Consider the following 21,688-nt stretch of genomic DNA (forward strand, 5'->3'; position numbering starts at 1 on the left):
GGGAACCAGCATTAGGAACAAATCCAACGGTGGGATGATCTAAGAATGGGAGACTCTTGCTTTATAAACCCTTCTGTATTATTAGATTTCAGACCTTGACGGCGCATTGTTTCAGTAACACTGTACGGGGGTGGTTTGGGGTACGGCTCTTGGGTCCGACCGCCTGGGTTCACGTCTTGGCCATATCACTCACTATCTCTGTGACCTTGGACAGATTACGTAGCCACTCGGTGCCTCAGTGTTCCCCTGTGGAAGCTGGGGGTAATGATTGTACCAACCTCTTCGAGTTATTAGAATTACATGAGTAAAGCGCTTATTAGCATACCATCTGGCACGAAGTAGATCCTCAAAAAATGTTAGGGATTCACATTGATAACATTAAATAAGAAAAAAATTCAAGCCTGCAGGGAATTAAGGATCCAGAGACTCTGCCATAATGTGTTGAGTAAGTCTGTTAACGTTGCCTTTAAATGGGGAGAGGAGTCGGGGTGGGGGTTAAGGGGGGCGGGTAATGAGATGAGATTAGCTCCTAAGAAGAGAGGTTCTGTCAAATTTCAAGTCCAGAAGAGCTAGCCATGGTTGTCACAAATTACCTTGCTGAAAAATGAGAATTCCCTGCCTTTTAGCACAGAGCCTCAGATTCTTTCCCGTTCAACCTGCTCCTTCATCCTCGTCCGCAACTCACTACAGAGAAATAATTCACAGACTCGCTCGCTGCCTGTCTAAACACCTTTCTCCTGGGAAAGAACTTTATAAATCATTTTAAGTTAGTGGCCATAACTCCCAGGTGCTTACATGAGACCAACTGGAAAAGGACATTAACGTGGAACCAATTAAATTGCTTCTAGTCTGTATTTGCTGGCCTCCTGAACGAATCTCTCCCAGAAGGCTGTTCACGTGCTCAACTCTAGGTGAAACTGCGAAGAAGGTAAAATTGGGCTTTGGAGACCCTACCTTTTCCTCTCACCCAGGGAGGGCAGAGCTCACTCCTTCTCTATCACACCAGGAAGCAGCGTGATGTCTCCAAGAGGTGACTTAGAATATCGTCCTCCTTAGAAGTAGTTGCATTTTAAAATGCCTTTCTTTTCACCATACATTTGAAAAACAAAAATGAATCAATGGTACACTTTCCGGCGTTGGCTGAAAGCCAGAGCAAGCACTGTTTTTGGAGGGAACGCTGTCCTGGGACCTGTCCATTCGGACCACATAGGCAGGCCACTTGTTGATGGCACTTATACAGCTGACCCTGGCCTAGTAACTTACTGGGGGGGGGGGGAGTGCCTTTGGGACCTAGGACATTTTGCAAGTCAATTTCTAGCTAGAAAGAACAATTCAAATTAGGAATGGCAAATTACCCCGGTCTTGCAGTCTCACTGTGCTAAGCTATCAGCTAGGCCTGCAGAGGCAGCATAATGGACCCTCAGTAAGGCATTCTGTGCCAACTCCCAGGTGGTCCTGACTGGAGAGCTGTGCTTCCAAAAAGTGTGCTTTCTAACTTAGCAGTCTGCTTAGAAGCCTGGCTCCCTGGCAGGCTATAGGCAAGGGGGCAGGAGGTTACAGCAGCTAATCAAATCCTTGCTGTGCTGTCCTGCCTCACCACCGAGCCCCGGCCCGTTCCCAGCTGACCCCACTCCTGTAATGCTCAGTGAGGAGCCGAACTTCTCCATTAGTCGGCGTGTTTTCCAGAGCTGGAAAGGTGACTTGTAGCAGGCCTCTTGTTCCCAGATTCTTCTATAATGACATTCTGCACAAGCAGATGTCGTCCTTTGATTCCTTATGACCTTCTGAATTTTGGCAAATGAGAAAGCACCTGGGATCCACAGAGGGCCTAAGGGTGTCTCTCCTGCACAGCGACACTCTCGTCTTCCACCCCCGCCCCCATCTCTAACTGGCATGTGGCAAGGACATGCGTGGCCTCATTCATTTACCCCGTTGGAAAAAGCCTGCTTCCCGGGACTAGGGGCCTTCGACAGGAGGTGGCCAGTACTGGCCCATGCTTGAGTATTTGTAAGTCCGGGGCTCTGTGGCTGTCTCAGCTTGACAGATGAGAAAATGCTGCTTAAGGGCCTTCCCAAGGTCACCCCACAAGCAAACACTGGAGAATGAGATCACCCCAGACAGTGAAGGAACTACCGACCCAAGCTTTCAAAAGCCTGAAGTGTGAGACTTTGCACCAGCCAGCCCGTTGAAGATGAGGGAGTACAGACTGTAAGTAATAAATAGATAATGGCTTGTCTCTCCGTCTGTGTTCTCCTCCGAGATGCCCAGGTGGGGAAGTTAGCCCTGTGATGATTAATGAATAAACCCCCCCAGTTAGCCTGAAATTTGGAGGCCACACTGCAACCCTCAGGCAGTTTCTTTGGCACCTCGTTCTTCCTTCCTGCGGCACCGATGGGCTTTGTCCGCTGGTGGCACCGCTCGCAGCACAGCAAAAACTTCATTTGGAGAGTTTCCGAATTTGGTCTGCTTTCTATTGAAGTGCAATTTTTCAAAACTCCTTTCAAACCAAGTCATTTTAGAAGCAAAACGAGCGCTGACTCAGAGGCCTGTTCAGCCTTTCGTGGCTCTCAGCATATAGGATTACCCTTCCTCCTCCGCCTGAATCCACGGCCCCGAAAAGAAAAAGAACAGCGTAAATTGGATGTGAGTTGAGTTCCGAAGATACACATCAGGTGAACTTAGGAATACGGGTAGGCTTTGGCGTTATTTCTTCTTTTCTATTCCAGCGCAAAAGGGAACAAAGCATCAAAGCAGTCAGGACGATCAGGTTCAGAGCCCGCCCTTCCTCCTGGCTCCGGGTGGGGGAAGGGTCTTAAGGGGGCTATTTTGCTTCATCAGCTGAGCCCTGTGTGTATGTTGAGCATAGACGGTTGCTCTTATCAAATGACCCAGTTCCTAGAGCAGTTGGAAGCTTTTTGCAGAGTACTGGGACACAGATGCTATCACGCTCCTGCCGAAACCCTCCACGACTTTCCCATCTTAGAAGAAAATCAGTCTGTACAGTGACTTCCAAGGCCCTGGCCCTCTCTGACCCCATCTCCTCCCTCCCTTGTCACCGTCCTTCAGCCACAGTGGCCTCCTTGATGTCTCTTGACCAGTAGGTGACTCAGGTGATTCCTTCTCACGTAACACACCTGCCCCCAGGCACATGCCTGAGCCTCATGCCTGCCTCTCCACGCGCTCTCTGCTCTTAGTGGGCTCCCCGTTGACTTGCTCAGAGTATCAGCTCTAGCAGAGATTGAGTATCTACTTGCTTATATGGTGTGGCAGAGAATACTAGTTTCTCATCTTGTCCCCATTCTTTCCTTCTTCCTTAGTGTAGACTCTGAATTTTGATAGAGGAAAGGAGGAAAGAGAGGATAGTGCGTCCAGTTTAAAAGCTCCACCTCCCAGCCTCTCCTGAGCCCAGTGACTGCATTGTCATCGGTGAGACAGAGGTAGAGGTTGGTCAGCTCTCTTCCTTAAAAAGAGGAGGTCGTAGCATATTTTACCCCGTCTCCCCTTTCTTCTGTTCCCTGCCTGGGCCTCTAGATATGGTGGCTGGAGCACCCTGGACCATGAGGTGACCTCAAGGGTGGCAGCCATCTGCTAAAGATGGCAGAGCAAGAAAGTGCATGGAGGAGCCTGCGTCCGGGATGTCTGTGGACTGCTGTCATGTGACCTCCTTCAACTTCTTTAATGGGATAGAAAAATAAACTTCCATCTTTAGCTATGTTACTTCTAGTCCCTCTTGCCAGCAGCTAAATGCAGTTTATAGCTAATACTCGTGTATTATCTGTCCTCCCCACCGGACTGTAACCTCCATGAAACCTGGAACTTTGTCTAATTCACCACGGTACCCCTAGATCTTAGTACCTAGGCAATATTTGTTGAACGAATGAATGGATAGAGGAATGGATAAATGAACACACAGAATACACCCTTCTGCCCAAGTCCTGGTCTTATCAGTAGGCAGCTCTTGGTAAACCACATTGAGTTGTCATCCTTCTTGATCACCGAACCCACTAACCCATATATTTCACATGGGTCAAAACAATTTTGATTTCTAAATGTTAGCTGCAGAAACCGTGTCATGCAGCTCCTGGGGGTATAAAATGCAGATTTGCTGTGGATTTGACCGTAGGGCGTTTCTGACATCGTTGGAGTTCAGGTGGCTTGTTAGCACAGCAGTCTCCATGCTGCCGTAGCTTCGACTTCTGGCCCTTCTGCACAAGAGCTGCACCGAAAAAGAATTACGCATCTATGATAGAACATGCAAACGGAGCAGTTTAGTATCTCAAATCTTGCAATGAAATGGCAGCTTTTCGCAAACCCGTGGATCCTTTGGCCTGGTGGCGTCTGTGAGACGCATGTCTTATCTCTGAGGGGATTGGAACTTGCCTGCAAAAATAGTTTTTGAATCAGAGTAACAGTGACTGGTCGTACTTTCACCTCTACTAACAGAGGATGCACAGTTTGGTAGAAAGATGGCGGATTAGCGAGGGACCCAGGTTCCAGTCCCAGTGAGTGACTTACTGGTCATGTGACCTGGCGCACGGCCTCCACTCCCTCATCTCCCAAAAGGAGATAACACCTCTCCTTCCTACTCTAGTCATGAGGGTCATGTGAGATAAGGTATGTGGAGATAAGCTGTAATATTTATATATCAAACCTCAATTCTTTAGAGACCTGAAGAACCTTAGGGATTGTCTAACTCCACCCTTCATTTTACAGATCTGAGTATCCACGGCCAGAAAGTCAAGGTTTTGCCCAAGGTTACGGGATAAGGTCGTGGCAGGGCTGCGTGTTAAATTTCCAGACCACTGTTCTTCCTACTGTACTCTCCTCCAGGTCAGCGGCTGTTCACAGTATCGTTACTATTCCTACTTCGTGCCTTGTACTTCTACTGTTGTTGTTATACAATTGGTTATGTCACAGGGAAATTACTTCTGTTTTGAGGAGGTACAGTTCAGATGTAAGTTGCTTTCAGTCATTTGTGCATTCTGCTGAACTTATTGTGGCTACAGTGTGCCAGACTCTGCTCTAGGCTCAGAGGACACAGACAGAAATCCTTGCCTTCAGGGAACTTATCTTACACACACACACACACACACACCAAAGGGTGTCAAGTGTTGTGGAGAGAAACAGGGAAAGAAGGTGGGGAGTGCTGGGCTTGGAGAAGGATGGGGGAGCGGAACTGCTGTCTTAAGGAAGCCTTCACGGGTTTGGTTATGTTTAACCAGTGACCTGAAGACACGGGGAGCGAGCCACATGGACATATTAGGGGAAGAGGTTTCAAGGTCAAAGAAACAGCAGATGCCAATACGTGGAGAGCGGGCTTAGCCTGTTCAAAGAAGAGCAGATAAGCCCACACGACTAGAACAAAGTGAACCGTAGGGCAAGTGGAAGGAGAGAAGGTCAGAGAAGCAGAGGTGGGAAAGGGCAGATCACGCAGGGGCTTGTGGGCCATTGTAAGAATTTTGACTTTTACTCAGCAGTTAAATCAGTGCACAGCATAAATTCTTCAGAAGACTGGTATGTTCTGGGTAAACTGGTGTTTTATTTTGGCCCGTCGTTTTCTCTCGAATTCTGAATTTGGACTGCCCCACGCTGTGGGTGTTGGGCTCCACTAAGTTTCCCACCGTAAGTGCTCTTGACTTGTTAGTGAAGGTTCTTAAAGAAGAGAAGAGAAACAGAGGCCCAGCAACCTCATGCTCTGAATAAGGTTAAAATAAACTTGGGAGTTGTTTCTTGGCATCCAAAAACCAATTAAACAGGGTGCCCGGAAGTATTTCTAAAATCAGCAGTACAGGGGAAGTAGACTGACAGGAAAGCAGATGGGGGAACCATCAACTCAAATTTATTTCACAGTTTACAACTCAAATGAGCATTCCGAAGTCAGAACAGCTGGCCTTTTGTTCCGTAAGCCGTTGTCCTTTGCTTTGCTCATCTCTCAGGAGTATGAGTGGATTACACGCCACTGGCCGTCTGTCTGTCAGTCTTTGACTTTGCAGGGAAAATCCTTTGTAGAAAACAGGCTCTTGATGGTAATCAGATTTCTCTGTAATGTCTGCTTCTTCCGTGGGTCATGAAGTCTCTAGATTCTGGAAATCAATGACCTTAGCCTTTTGGCTTTCGTTTTCATAACTGTTCATTACCAATGTGACTGCTATTATCTGTTTGGGAGTAAATGGAATTTAACCAAATAGTCCAAAAGCAAAATTTTCAGGTTTTCCAGAAGAAACTTTTCTTAAAAAATGTTATATAGTGCGTCTGAAAATCACAGCTGCCTTGAATTTCTGATCGTTACTTATTCCGGAATCCTTCTGAAGTTTGAGACTGTCTCATGCAAACTTTACTTAAGTTTCAAGCAACAGGGAAGTCATGAAATTTGGAAAGGGTTATCTTTTGTCAATCATGGTCCTTTGTGGGCGACTGTGCTGACAGAGGACAGGGGACAGACCGTCTTCTGTGGCTGAAAGGAGGGCTCGATATTACCTGGTGGGGATTTTGTTCCAATAATTGCATCAAATTGGACCTTCTGCCGTGTTGCAGGTACAGCATTAATATCACTCATTAAGTCACACGCCCGTATGCCTGCCCTCCCAATGGCAGAGTCACTGGCAGAATATATTTTCTTCCAAAGTGTTTGTTTTCATTGTTGCCCTTTAAAAATAATGAGTTCATTCTATTCCCTTGCAAGGAAAGTTACTCTAGACTGCTTTGAAATTGTAGATCTTTTGTTGCACACATTTCTGCAGTGGTTCCATAGCTTTGTGTGCCGGGGAACCCAACCCGGCCTCTCTTAAAGCTCCTAACCAAGCTGCCTCAGACGTGATACATATAATCGTCCAGCCTATTTGACCTTTATATTGTTACCATTGGCCAGGTAGAAGTCATGCAAGTTTCAGGTGACCCTATCATGTGACCGGAGATCAAAGGTCAGCAGCTCCTAAATGTTCAGCTGTCAAGGTAGCCCATTCATCACTATCATTATGTAACTGACAAGCCGACAAATGAACCTGGGGATAAAATTGTTCTCCACCCTCCACCTCCTGGGTTTACCCAGCGGTGGGCCAAGCAGTCTCACATATTAAGTGGTTCCACGAGCCTGTCGGAGTCCCTGAAGTAGGGAGAAGGATTCCAGAAGCCCCAGTTGCATAAGTTGGGAGGCCGGGAAACCCTCATCAAAGGAAATTTCTTCTTGGAACCCCAAGCTGGAACTCTAAGTGTCCTTTTTCATTAAACAAAATACATCGATAGCCCATGATATTAATGGTTATAGGGCTATGTAACATATTAATGTTATATTTCAGAGAAATTATAGGTTGTATTGGTGTTAAGGGGAAGAACTGGGAACTAGGAAAATGACTGTTGATGTAGAAAATGCCTTTTGAGTTCCAAACAAATGTGGAGAACACAGCCATTTCCAACAGTGGGACTCTGCCTGTGCTCTTCCCGTCTCCTCTCAGTGAGAACAGTACAATCCACAGTGGGTACTCCACAAATATGCTAACGATCAAGTACGAAAAAGCATTTGAGGGATGTTTTGTTTTTACAGCACTAACAAGACTCTCTTAATAGGTTTCTCACTTCTTCCCTGAAGTGTGAGCTCCAAAAGTAGATTCTTCTGTAATTAGAAGTTAGTCAAGCCTTGCTTTTCAAATGGCCATGATGGAAAAATAGTACCTGCTAAAAAGGTATATTGACCCTAGTGGAAAAAAAAAAAGAGAGAGAGAGAGAGAGAGCAGCTGACCCCATGGGCCGAGGTTTGGCTTTTCCTCACTCTGGGTGTTGATGTAGCTGATTTGGAGACATCAGCATGTGATCCAGAGGCAAGAGGTTAAAAGTCTTTCAAAGAGAAACTGAACGTGTCTTTTTGTGGCAACTCATTTAGGAATTGGTTTTGCTTAGTGGTTCTGCAGTGGGTAAACTGAGTTATACAAATTTAACAAGCTGACGTCAGAAAGCCACCTTCGTCAAATTCAAGCCCTGTGACAGATAGGACAGGACACTGTCTATGTGCGAAGTTGTCCACAGCACCCTGATGGCAGTACCCAAAAGTCCAAGAAGACAAATCATAAATCCATTAACTCACTCTTTTCAAAGGGTGTAGAGTATCAAGGGTAAGATTATTATAAACTGGACTGCATACTGTTCTCACCACTGACTAAGACAGATTCTTTGGCGCAAAGCACAGTGAACCTATTAAAAAAAAATAAACTACAATAGGACGGCCTCTTACTCAGGGGTAGATTTCAAATGTGATGGTTAAGGTAGACACCACGGAAAGTCAGATCTGCACCTTAAAATCCCTGACATTGTACATAAAGTATTGCCTGGGACTTAGGTACCATGCTTTGTGAGAAAATACTTATCTTTAAACGTTAGAATCACTGCGTGCCCAGATGCTGTGACTCTACTGGGCCTAGAGACACTGAGGAGAACGGGGGACATTTGGTCCACCCGTGGGGGTGGGCTCGTGCTCCCTCCTGAATAAAGGCCGTCGAGGAGATTGTTACCCCTTTACTTTGTTACTTCCCGCCTTTTCCATTTTGATCCTGGCCGTTGGGTTTTGCAGGTTAAACGTACATTTGATGTGCTGCCATACCAGTGTTTTCTGTGTGAGGGTGTTCTGACTGGCACATTCCCTGACAGACTCCTGTCTAACACGAGACACAATGACTGTTAACTCTTCGTGGTCAATTAAAATTCTAGAGAAAAATCCTGACTTGAAGAAGATTGAGGTTTTTCAGTCATTGGATATTTTCTGATGAAGTTGTTAGTCTAAATCGGTCGAGTCTTTAGATGGGTGACTTTGTTCATTTTTATTTATGAGTATTACAAGCACATCTGGCCAACGTTGTGTGATCAGCTGTTTTAAAAATAAGACCTGGATCACACAGGAAAAGGGATAGTGAGGCATAAATACACATATGTGTGGTACTTTACATGTTTTAAAGGGCTTTTATATACATTATTTGATTTTATCTTCACCTAACCCACAAAGCAGAGAAGCATGTAACAGTTAAGGAAACTAAGCGGTTGAGAGGATTTTCTCAAGGTCACCCCAGAAATATGATTAGTTATAGTTTATGGCCTTAAAAGATGAACATGTATCTTTTATTCCTATAACCTATAGATGCTTATACGATAAGAACCTCAAAACCATTGGAATGAAAAGAAGAAAAAGTTTCATCAGTCATTTGCCATAATAGTCCTTCCAGAAATGTGGAGGAGGGAAATGTTTTCCTCCTTTTTTTTCCTTGAATTGGTTTGGAATCCCCTAAATTGGGCAAGTATCTAAATTGGGCAAGAATAGCTAAGTAGTCGGAGGACAGGGTCCAGTTTAGACCAAATGGAAATCCATGGACTAGATGAAATGTAGTGGAAAGGGCAGCCAGCCAGATGTCCGGGTCTGGCCCGACCCTGACCCTCCACTCACCACTGGAATAACCTTGGGTAAGGAAGGCAGCCCTCCGTCTACATGGGGATCACATAGCCACCCCTGCATCCCTCTCAGGTTATTGTGAAAGTGGAATAAAACAGTGCTGTGTATTAACGTTCTTGGAGGTGTTTAAACAACGTACAAAATGTAATTGGCCTTTTAATCAGGAGTTGCTCTCTTCTTTCCCATGAAAGAATTTTCTTAGGAGTTCATTTTTCTTGTCTCCTCAATGGCCTGTGCTTGGTGATATTTCTCCATCAAGTTCTAGTTTTTTGTACTTCTTTTTAAGCTTGTTTATCCTCGTGAATCTTTTTAACAAGAAGCATTTCTCCTGAACTCTTTCTCTATCATTTCAGCAAGAGTAATGGAAACGTTACCTGTCCTTCTTTATTTGTTACAAAATTTAGGGACAAGGAAGAAGACCGTCTATGTTTTCTTAAAATCAATGGCCAGCACATTACTGTAAAACCTATTGATTAAAAACACAGAGTATAATGTTAGTCATTTAGTCTGTGAAGTGATGCAATAAGTGAAGAAATTTCTCCTTTGACTTTTGCATTAACCTTTTATTGACTGCTTGCATACCCATAATTAACACACACTTTAGCTAAAGTGGTTAATTTTAGCATGGTGACCAGTGTCCGCTAATGTAGCTGCAATCCTGGTCATCCACATGTAAGTGTCGCCCTGGGGGAAATCAGTGGGCAGTGGGCCCCGCATGAGTTACACCTGTGGGGGGAGAAAGGGGGACCTCCCCACAGTCTGCTGACAGGCCAGCCAATATGACACCTTTCAGTTGTTTCCTGTTATGTCGCCAGATTATTCAGGGAGAACCATTTCTAAGTAGCAGGAGTTTGGGGGAGGGTAGGTTATAGAGAGTTCTTCGAATGGAAATAATGTGAATTTGGGAGGGAGAGAGATGAAGTAGATATTATTTTCCTTTGCTCCCTTGCAGTGCTCAATGAAAGGAGCAGGGGTTTCTAAGTAGAGCCAAGTTTATTTGTCAACCCAAAGCATTAAAAATAGGATTTTTCTTTAGGATAGGAGTACAGGGAACAATGTTGAAGAGGGAAACTGTACCTTTCATACTGTTTCGCAGGATTCCAAATCATCAGCTATCCTTGGAAACACAGAGTTTAGGGGGAAATTTTTTTAACTTCCTTTAAAACGATTATCCAGCTCTGGTCATTAAAACTGGCTTATTTTTATGCAGAGGCCGGTGCGGATGACACTAGCCCTCCCTTGTTTCCTGGGTAGAAATTTGTCCCAAATAGGAATATTAATTGAACGAAAAAGCGGGTTCTGTACACACTGCAGAGTGTCAACAGCAGCATGTCGTTTTGGAGAGAGGAGCATCCGTCCCCACGTGGCGGGCAGGGGCCGTGGAGTGAATGTTGTAACAGGAGGGAAGTACTGAGAGGTGAGACCCGTGGCCAGCACATCACCAGACTCCTTGGGGTGCAAGTGACAGAAAGACCTCACTCAGACTCGAAGAGCTCATGGACCTGAAAAGTCTAAGCGTACCTAGCTTCAGGTGAGGCTTGATCCAGCTACTCAAGCAGTATCTCCCAGGACCTCGCCTCTCGTTGCCTGGTAGCAACATGACTATGGCAGTTCCAGATCGCACATCCTAATAGTTCATAGACCAAGACATTAGAAACTCTTTTCCCTTAGCTCCCATACCAGTCCTCTGATTTTTATTCTCTCACTCTTGCCCCAGATTGGGTCATGTGCCTTCCCCTAAACCGCTGCCCGAGGCTGAGGGCGTGGGATGTGCCTATCAGCTGTCCCCTGGCTGTAGAGGTGGGGCCAGTCCCAGCCAGCCACGTGGCTAAGCGTGGGGAAGATGGCTTCCCCAGGAAAATTAGAATCCGTTTTGTAGGAAAGGTGGGAATATACACGAGGCGAATAATGTCCGCCAGTCAATATTCCTAACATTTCGTAAGAGAATGTACTCTCCGACCCCTGTATTTTGCAAGGGACTAATAGAATCAGAAACAATCCAACTTTATTTCCTATAAATGCCCAGTCATTCTGGATTGTTCTGAAACAGCCACCACTTGCAACAGCTCCTTTTATTAACTCGAGGTCTTCAGGAACACCTGCTAAGTCTTTCTGAATCTGAGCACTTTAGCCTGTCAGGGAATGTTGTAGCAGCTTGAATACATAAGCCTGTGTCCTGGAATGTCACACTGTGATAGGATTCAGCCACAGGTTCAATTTGATTCAAGCCAGAAAGAGCGGCTTCTGTATCTACAGCGCTTCCCCAAAAGGTGCCCGCCCAGCAGCCACCCACTCAGTTTGTGTGAAGGGAGGGGATTGCCACAGGGACAGCAGGTGTCCCTCTTTGGTGTCTCTCTTGTCGTTACTGGTACTTGCAGTAGAAGTAACGATAGCAGTAATGGTATTTCATAATTATCGAGTGCTATGTGCCAGGCGGTGCTCTAAGCACTTCGCATGTATTCGTTCATTCAACCTTCACAACACCCCCATTCAGGGACTGTCATCGTCACCATCCCCACTTGACGGACAAGAAGCTGAGGCTCGAGGAGGATGAGAAACCTACCCAAGATGTCGCGCCTCTAGGAAGCAGTGGCTCCAAGTGTGCGGAGAACACAGTCTTAGCCCCCTTAACCACGATGCCTCTGTCTCCTGGCTTCCCCAGCTTAGGAAACTGAGATGGAAGAGAGGCAGAATGAGCGATGGGGCAAGACAGGTGAAAACCCTAAAGGGGCCATGCCTTCAGGTAATTCTCAGTCCTGGCTTTTTCTGGCCTGAAAAAAATCAGGCCTGAAAAATCTGGCCTGAAGTTGAATCAGACAATATCATTTGAGTTGAGGGTGATTGTCTTTTCTCAGAGGTAAATACATCACCTCGAACACGAGCCCTCTGCTGGGCCCAACCACTACCATTTGGAAATGGGCAAGGCACACTGGGCCCTGATGGAAGAGCTTTAAGGTGACCTTGAAAGATCTCAATGAAGGCCCTGACAAAACCCGGTCAGGGTCTACCTCTAGCTCCACGGGGAACAGTGACTACACACAACTCCTAGCCCCTTGGGGCCGGCATGAAAAGGAGAGGGTCTCACACCAACCAGTCCTTTGATGAGAAGAATAATAGCAGAAAAATCATGGAGCATCTTCCCCCCACCCCACCCCCCAAAAAACACTTAGTGGGCTGAGGCAGCTTGTACAACAGGCCTCAGCAAGCCTCTGCAGCAGGTTGTGATGCTTTTAATACTTTCCCGGAATGAGGGGGCAAAACCCACTTGACAGGTGAAAAAGCATCTCTATTGACTTTTGACAAACTCTACAATATTCTGGCTGGATCGACACTTAACACAGCCCTTTAATCTGCCAACCAGGATAATGTGCGCACACGTAATTTCTCCTCTGTGAGATCCAAAGGCTCACTTTGGAGTAACTTTTCCTACCTCGCAACTTGACCATCGCTCTGTGATTCTGAGGCAGAGAAGAAAGCACAGTTTAAAAAGCTTCGCGGAGTTCCTTTGTAATTAGTCGTGACTTCCATTGAATATTAATTTCCCCCAAGACTGTCTCTAGAAGTACAGAGACACACCCTCAGAACCAGGACAGCAAGCAGCAGTCTCAAACACCTATTGTTAAGGAGTCTGCAGAACACCCCCTCTGCTCTTCAGTGGGGCTTATCAGTGCAAACAGTTTAATATTTATGCTAAGAGGATTGTCAAAAGCAGCTTCTGTTGCTTTAATTCTTGTTTTAAATAAATAATGAGAACATTTAAACACATTACTCTTCTTGGGGCCCTGAGGTCAGCTAATCTTATTATTTATGAAGTGATGTGCAGCATAATAGTACTTTAGTGCATGTTAACAGACGCTATTATCAGGGCCTGATGTGGAGAGCTCAAGATCTATTGGAATGTTCTGTGTAATGTGCAACGGATTGAGTGCATAGGATGCCGGTATAGCAATTACCCACAGGAGAAAATAGGTGTTCAGTTGAAGTATGTTTTCCTGGGGGGATCCCCTCTCCATTAATAATTCCCCAGAGAAGATGATGTCTTTGAGTTAGGAACCTTCTCTACCATCAGGCTTGGCCATAGGGCCAGGATATTCCCTTTGTGATCTTTTCGTAGTTAGTACTGCACAGAAGACAAATAGTGGTATGACCACTTCTTAATTGATTTAGAGAACAATGCAGAGAAGGGGGGCAGGTGGGGAACAATGCAGAGAAGGAAGGGTGGTGGGGAAGAACCCATGCAACTCTTGGTAGACGATCCCCAACTTACAATGGTTCTACTTCTGATTTCTAGACTTTCCAATGGTGCAAAAGCGATATGCATTAAAAAAAATCACTACATGAGCTATTCAACACTTTGTTCTAAAATAGGCTTTGTGAGAGATGGTTTTGCCCCCTCTGTAGGCTCATGTAAGTGTTCTGAGCACATTTAGGGTAGGATAGGCTGAGCTATGCTGTTTGATAGGTTAGGTGTATCAAATGCATTTTCTTTTGACTTACGGTATTTTCGGTGTATGACCGGTTTAACAGGATGTAACCCATTGTAAGTTGAGGAGTGTCTGTATTTCTATTTTGTGCACGCACTTTCACCACCATGTGCTCCAAGAGAGTAGAGAAATTGTCCATTCTTTATTGCAATTTGTGTTTCCTTCTCCCTGGTCCCTTCCCCCCCTCCCCCAGATAAATAAAGATAAAGCCACTAATCTTTGCCAGACCAATTTTAAATAAGCTGGTCTCTCTGAGAGGTAGATGCCTGCCAAGGTGTGATGGTATGGTCCCAACTTTGTTCCTACAAGGCTATGATTTAGTTGCATATGATAATTAATTTTCTCTACTATTGATGAATAATCCATTTAATAAAAACCGTGATTTAAGTGTTTTCCTTAGGGAGTAAGTCTTGCTAGCCTCTTAATTTAATTCTGTGGAAGTTTTCCCCACCTATTCATCAGTGGAAATGATTATTAACCTCTATTTGCATATATCCTTATAAATCGGTCTCTCCTTCAGTGCCTTTTTCTGAGCACAGCAAGCTGGGACCCTTGTAAATCTCCAGGATCTCAGGAGTCAATCCTGGTCTGTAATATTGTTTAATCTATTCTTGGACGTTTTAATGCAGTAAATTCAATTTAATCTTTCCCAGTAATCTAGTAATACATTGAAATCCCACAAACATTTAAATCTGATAATGGCTTAATCACACACTTTAAGTAACAGTTGAGATAATGAAAAAATAATTCACCATTTTAAAGGCAGAGTAGCTGAGTTTCCCTGATGATTGGCTTCTACGAAACCACTAGAGAGAATACAAATTTGGGAATTGGAAGGAAAAAAAAAAGTTCCCATATCATAAAGAACAATTCTTCCTTATTACAAACACCTGCTTTCTGGCTTCAAGCTCAGTCTTCCATTTCGTCACCATGCCCACCACCACAAAGGACTATCTTTGGAGCATTTGGCAGTGTCGCTTCAAGTTGCCCTTGAGTTTGGGTCTTCCAGGAATTTCCTCCCATGGATGAATTACCTGTTTTTACTCTTCTAGATGCCAGTCCCGAATTGCCCGAACTTTACCCGCGGATCAGAAGCCAGAGTGTCGGCCATATTGGGAGAAGGATGACCCTTCGATGCCTCTGCCCTTCGACCTCACAGACATCGTTTCAGAACTCAGAGGTCTGCTTCTGGAAGCAAAAGCCTAGAAGGAGCTCACGTCTCAGAAGGAGGAGGAAAAAGGGATTGTTGGCTTCTCTCCTCCATCCTTGCCATGGGGTCTGGCAAGAGCAGTGTGGGTAGACCCTTTTAGATTGTAGGACGTGGGTCCCAGTGAGAAACAGCTAGGGAATGGAACCCATGAATATTAAAATGTTTTAAAATGACATGGTGTTACAATCTGATTTAGTATTAAACAAGATCCTCCCCTCCCCCCAAAAAATTATCCCCCACTTGGATTTTTAATGTGAGCCATTCAGCTCCCAAGGGCCAAGGTAGAGGAGGAGGGGAGCCCAGCCTGTGGCAGAGCCTAAGCTACTTTCCTCCTTCTCGAGCCTTTTCGGAGACTCAAGAGTGGATGACTGACGTCGTCTGGGGGAAGACAGACCCAATTTCTCACCACACCCTTCAGAGGCTGTGCTGTTCATTAGAGTAGCCACTAGCTAGCTACCTGTGGCTTCTTAAATTTAAATTCCACTTGAATCGTAATTAAAAATTTACTCCCTCCATTGCACTGGCCACATTCCAAGTGCCTAATGGCCATTGTGGAAAGTCCTAGCGGACTATACTTCTACACAGAGTTTGAGGGCAGGAGATCCTCTCTTTCACTTCTGTCCCCATAGGCAGGATAAATTAAAAGAGAAACGACTCACTGAAGCCTCTTCCCCTTCTCTGAGAACGACCTAAGTAAAAGCCCGACTTATGAGTCCTGGCCTCTGCACACAGGAATGGAGAAGTGTTGAAAATAAAAACTTAAAGTTGCCCTCCTACCTTCAGGAGGCTTCCCTGATCGAATGGAAGACACAGAGCCCTGTGGACACTGCTTCCTGGATTAAGCCAGCATATGTTTTTTTTCTAGAATTCCCCCATTCGCACGTAAAGACAGGTGAGATTGAGGTTTGAAGAACCCCAGTGCCGCGTCCTGCTGACACTGGAGCGTTGGAGAGACAACGCAGAGCAGAGGTTAAAGCCTGGGCCCTGGCTTTAGAGTACCTGGATCAGAAGTCCCACTAGCTTTGTGACCTTTGGCGTGTCACTGTGCCTGGGTTTCCTCATCTGTGTCATGGGAATACTGAAGGCACCAACCCACAAGGTGAAGATTCACTGAAATTCACGAGCCGCAGACTCGTTAGAACAATGTCTGACGCGTAGTTGAATACCCAATAAATATTAGAATTATTATGTGTCAGTGAGCTGATGTGATGTAGACATTTTTCCCTCCCTTCCTCAATCCTTGTGCCAGTGTTGTGATGCCATGCACACGTCCCTCCCTTTGGGGCCTGGCTCCTGCCCGTCAGTGACTCCGGGAATGGTGAGAATACTTTGCCCCTTCCCCCAGACCTCTGCCTTCTTCCATAATTGCAGTAGTTTGAAGGTGAAGAAGACCTCTGGCCCGTTGAGAGGGGCACCGAAGACCAACCCTCTCCTGCCATGTGAATCTCGCTGGTTCGCGGTGCACGTTCATTCAGAGCAGCCAGGGTCTCATCACGTTGAGTCGTCCTCTGACACCTTGGCTGAATTCCTGATGTCCCTGAGCTTCCATGTCCTCCTCAGTAAAGGAGACGAGGCCAGCCTTGCAGGGCTGTTGTCGCTCAGATGAAATCACCTAGATGAGGCGTACACGGCACAGAGAAGTCACAGACTGGACACCCTCGGGGCCATGTAGCCTAATGTGTGATTTGGTCCCATGATGTTTGTTCTTTGTTATATTTTATTAGGTGCCAATATTTAAAAGTTGGGCGATTTTTTGTAAAAATGTGTGCAGTCACGTAGAATTCAGAACGTCGGGCAGCCCTCGGCCTCCGTCCCAGCAGTGGCGATGAGCTAAGTATCTTCTCGCGCTCAGGCGGGGCGTGAACCGTTCGTGCGTGGCCCCTGTGGCTCCCTCGTGCCATTTATTGTAAACCCAACCTCCTGCACCCCTTCGTGTCAGCACTCCAGACCTGCTTGCTTGGCCCCTTCGGTAGAAATCAACAATAATGTTTAGTGCTTACCCCAATATACGTGTATTACTACCGCGCCGTCTTCAGAGACTGCTTGTGCTAATGTGGCGTGTACATCACAACAGTTCTAAACAATAAAAACATTAGAGGGACGAGATGCGGAACCAAGAGAGGTCCTTGCGCTTTTCTCCTTGCACACCAGGGGGTGGGCCTGCTTCCTTGGCCTGGGTGGGGCCAGGTAGAGCTCAGTTCTCAAAGTCCTCTAGGTGGGGCCAGGCGATGACAGCCAGGGCTGGAGATGCCCCCCTCCACAGTGAATCCGGAAGGGGAGCTCCACGTTTTCTCGGAAGAAATGCTGGCTTTCTGTGTGTTTGAGGATTACATATGCTTCCCCAGGAGATTTCCAGTGCATAGCAGGAGGGGAGGCCAGAGGTGATAAAAAGGGGGGTGCTGGGGACACCGACAACTAACTCATTTCCTGCAGGGCCACAGGCAAGCCTGTTTCTCCCCCGTGAACTAGTGAGGGACTGTCCGGGTGGGGTGGGTGTGTAGCTGAGGAGCAGGAAGCCTTGTCCCCCGACAGACCACCTGAGTCTGTGGTCCCCACCTGCTCCCTGCCAGGCATCCCCGTCTCAGCTGTCTTGAGGAACGTGATCTGAGTGAGCCCTCCATCCCACAGATCTTTGCTGACCATCTCCCACAGCTTAGCAGTGTGGTGAGTGCCGGGCACCCAAGGACAGGTCCCTGCCTTCCAGGAGCTCCTCCGTGCCAGCTCCCATGCCAGGTGCTGGGGCTATGGAACGAAATAGGAGTTTACTCTGTAGTGGGGAGGCAGACAATAGACCAGCAAATGAATAATGTGTTGGTTTCAGATCTTTGTAAGTGCCAGGGAGGGAACCCACTGGGTGAGGTTATGGAGGGTAGCTGGGGGCCGAAGAAGGGTGGCTTAGGCTAGGAGGTCAGGGAAAGGAGGTGAGGGATGGGGGGTTTTCCTGGAAAGCACTGGGGGTGGGGTGCTCAGGGGAGAAGAAGGCCCTGTGGCCAAAGCAGAGAGAGACGTGGCGGGAGGGGGAGATGCAGGTTTAAAAGTGGCTGGACCGGCATTTGGATTTGAAGTCAATATCTGGAGAAACCCGGGTTCTGTGCGGAGAGGGGTGGGGTCTTGACATGGTATGCTCATGCTTCTAGATGCTCGGCTCTGGTCACTGTCTGGACTCCAGAGGGTCTCTGAGAGCAGGCAGGTCAGTCCAAAGGCACAGCTTTCTCACTGGGAATTTCCCTTATTCCGGGGTGAGATCTTGAGATGGGGATGTGTCCCTTGAACCCCTGCTAGTGCAAGAGATAGCCCTTCCTTCGCTGTCCGCCACCACTCCTTCCCCTGCAGCCGCCAGCCCAGGGGACTTTGCTGGACGGAAAAAGAGCAAGGTCGTGGCATCACTTGTGACATAATTTTAGTAATAAGCTTCTAACTCCATCACTAACTGCATCGAGGGATGCTAGCAATGAGATTCCATGGGCCCTGTTGAACGGATACCCCACATTCAGGAGAAGGTTTTGTGTGGGTTTCGAGAGATGGTATTTTCAAATGCAGTTTTCTTTTTTTTCTTTCCTGCTCTAGTTAAGGCTGATTTTTACCAGTGGGCAAATTGCATACATTTGGACCCATGCCACACTAACTACTGTTTATTTTGGAGATCTGTCAGAGGCAAGCACACGGAAGACGGGATTCTTATTTGGAAAAGCATTTCTCCTCCGAACAGATTGAAGAGAGGAGCAGTGTGGATTAAAATGCGCTGAAGTGGTAATGCCGTTTATCCAGTTTGCCTTTGTTACTTGGTGATTAAATGGTGTTTTTAATTACGTTTCATTGGGAGCCATAGGTATCGCGGTGGTGAAATCAATTTGACAACCATAAAGGAGGAGGGGAGGCCCAGGAGTGTTGTAATGATTGTGGCTGTAGGGAAAGGCGGCAGCTTTTAGAGGCTGGGTGGGGAAGGGGGAGGCAGGGGAGCCGGCCAGTAACGACTTTCTGCACGACAGCCAAGCCACCCATGGCTGTTGCAGTGTCTGGGAGGCAGGTGTCAGTGGTTGTCAGGAAAAGGGATACACCTGGCTCTCTAGCTCACCTGAGAGCCTCCCAATAGATTCCCAGGCTGGCTGGGAACTCCAGGAAAGCATCTGAAAGGTCTGTTTCTCGTTTCTCTCATTAACAAGGGAGAAAGTGTGAGTGGCCCCCGGTCCCCTGCTGCAGCCTGGCTCCGAATAGCGCCCCCCCCATCCTTCAGCCCATCAGCCCCCTTCTCACACGACAGTCCCAGTTTCTATTACAGGCAAGGCGTTCTTCCTGGTGTCATGCCCACACTGAAGACTAGTCGCCTCTGTACCCCCTCTCTGTAATTTCTGCTACATTGATCAGGTTTCAGAATCTTCTGATGGCTGGGTGGCATAGAGGCTTCTGGCTGCAGAGCCCCGGTTCTGCCTGTGACCCTAAGGCCACCCACCCTTTCAAACCTCTGTTTTCTTGTCTACAAAATGGGACTACTAGTAATGTATCAAGCACCTCAGGTTGTTGTGAAAACTATGCAGGTGCACGTGCATGGAAGATGCCCCCAGCAGAGCCTGGCACCCACGGGTCTTCAGTCCTGACTAGTGATTATTATCCTAGTTTCCTGTGACAGCAGTTGTAGCTGTGTGACTCGGGCCAATCCCTTGACCTCTCTGTGCTCTGATCTTTGTTTATGCACCAGGGAGGATGCTAACGCCTGGCTCATTGGACTGTTCTGTCCCCGCGATCATGCACGTTAAGGCATGCACGTCATGTCTCGTAGTACGTGCCAGAATAATATGTTCCCTCCCATGTTACCCCATTTGCTCCTTCACCGCGTCCATTTTTTTCTAGGCAGATAGCGTGGACCTTTTTAATAAATGAGATACTATGAAAAATTATTCTTTAGTACTTGCATTACTACAGCGGGATTAGGTCACCCATTGCAATTTTACATTTGCTTAAAAAATTCTCGCCGTCACCTTCTAATGGATGGTCTGTGTACAACAATTGTTTATTGACTGTGAACGTCTAAGTACCAGGGTCAGTCTATTTCCAGGGGAGGGAAGCATTCATTAACTTCCCACGCGAGATTTGATGATTCCTTTGCAGTGGTGCAGTTCATGACTTTGCTTGCATTTACTCTTCATCAGTCCTGCGAGAATCGAGATAAAATAGTTCCAACGCACGTGTGTGTCAAGCTAAATGGATCACAGCAGATACAGACCTGTTTGCCTGTCTGCACTTGCCTTTAGACAAAATTCATCAATTTTACAAAAGCCACTGACTACACATGGCACCAATACAAATGAGAGCTTGGAGCATGCGGGTTTCCCCGTTGTTTTTAATCTGGTAAGTGCAGTAGCTTCCTGCCGAGAGGTGGGACTTGCTGGCTGAGGACAGCACAGTGCCCCACGGATGGAGACAGAAAGGTCAAGGCCGTGCTGCAGGAAGTTTGGGAAAAGCACCGTGGTTCCGGGCTGTGTGTGCTCAGAGCCACTCCGACCTGCTTCGTTCATGACTGTCTGCAGGATGTTCCTCTGCTGTCTCGCTAGGTAATAAAGATGAAATAAAGACCACCTTCGTGGTGCCAGTTTCAAAGGCACCCTGCTTGCCCTACGCAGCTTCCAAGACGAGGAGAGGCTCTGCAAGCTGGAGGAAACTCACAGGAAAACGCCCCCAGCAGAGACCACATGTGGGAAGACTTTGTGAATGCTAAAGCCCTGTGCAGTTCCAAGGAGGAAGAGGGTTTATGTTGTGAGCCAATTTCATTTGGGTGGGTAATAGAAGCGGTGGCGTACATGTTTGTCACTTCTGATCGGGAAAGGCCAGTCTGACACAGGAGTGAGCGGCACCCGGCTCACTTTCGAGGCTACAAGGAACTGCCAGAGGATGGGGGAATGCAGACACCTCTTGCACAAGAATAGTCTCAAAGGATAATATTACCGCCTCTTTTCAAAGCTTTGCAGATGCCATGTACCCAGCGAAATATACCAGACCTGAGTAGAGATACCGTGTTTCCCCCAAAATAAGACCTAGCCTGACCATCAGCTCTAATGCGTCTTTTGGAGCAAAAATTAATACAGGACGCAGTCTTATTTGACTATAAGACCCGGTCTTATATAATACGATACCGGGTCTTATGTTAATTTTTGCTCCGAAAGACATGTTAGAGCTGATGGTCCGGCTAGGTCTTATTTTCGGGGAAACACGGGTATGTCCGGCACTTGGCAAAATATTCTTGGGGCCTCAGAACACGGGGATGGATGGAGTTGTTTCTTTGCAAGACTGCCATCCCCAACTGAAGACCCTTTTTATCCTTTCAAACAGGGAGTTCAGCCTCTCACTCTGGAGCAAGCACAGTTAACCTTTCAACCCCGGAGCTCCGAAAGGGGCTGAGCCAGAGCAGCTAAAGCGTGCATCTCCTCCAACACAGAAAACTGGTCCTCTGGCCACCCTCCTGCCCCCCTGCCTCCCCAACTCTTCAGACAGAGATTTCCAGTTGATTACGCCTTGATTAGAGAGCCGGGAAAGAAGCACGCCAGGTATATAGGATTCCCATTGTGCCCC

General features: G+C 46.8%; 1 protein-coding gene across 3 annotated transcripts in view; it reads left to right on the forward strand.

Moving 5' to 3' along the window:
• FTO (FTO alpha-ketoglutarate dependent dioxygenase) overlaps nt 1-17,233 on the forward strand; it is a 341,170-nt gene extending 323,937 nt beyond the window's left edge. For 2 of the 3 annotated variants that reach the window (XM_081030801.1, XM_081030800.1), the window contains one exon: nt 14,967-17,233. In XM_081030801.1, coding sequence (XP_080886927.1) covers nt 14,967-15,120 — 154 coding nt within the window. In that variant the 3' untranslated portion in view covers nt 15,121-17,233. The remainder of the gene's footprint in view (nt 1-14,966) is intronic. The other variant, XM_081030799.1, reaches the window with a different exon arrangement.
• The last annotated feature ends 4,455 nt before the right edge of the window (nt 17,234-21,688 follow it).

This window comes from Rhinolophus hipposideros (genome assembly GCF_964194185.1).
Source record: "Rhinolophus hipposideros genome assembly, chromosome: 21".
Classification (NCBI taxonomy): Eukaryota; Metazoa; Chordata; class Mammalia; order Chiroptera; family Rhinolophidae; genus Rhinolophus; species Rhinolophus hipposideros.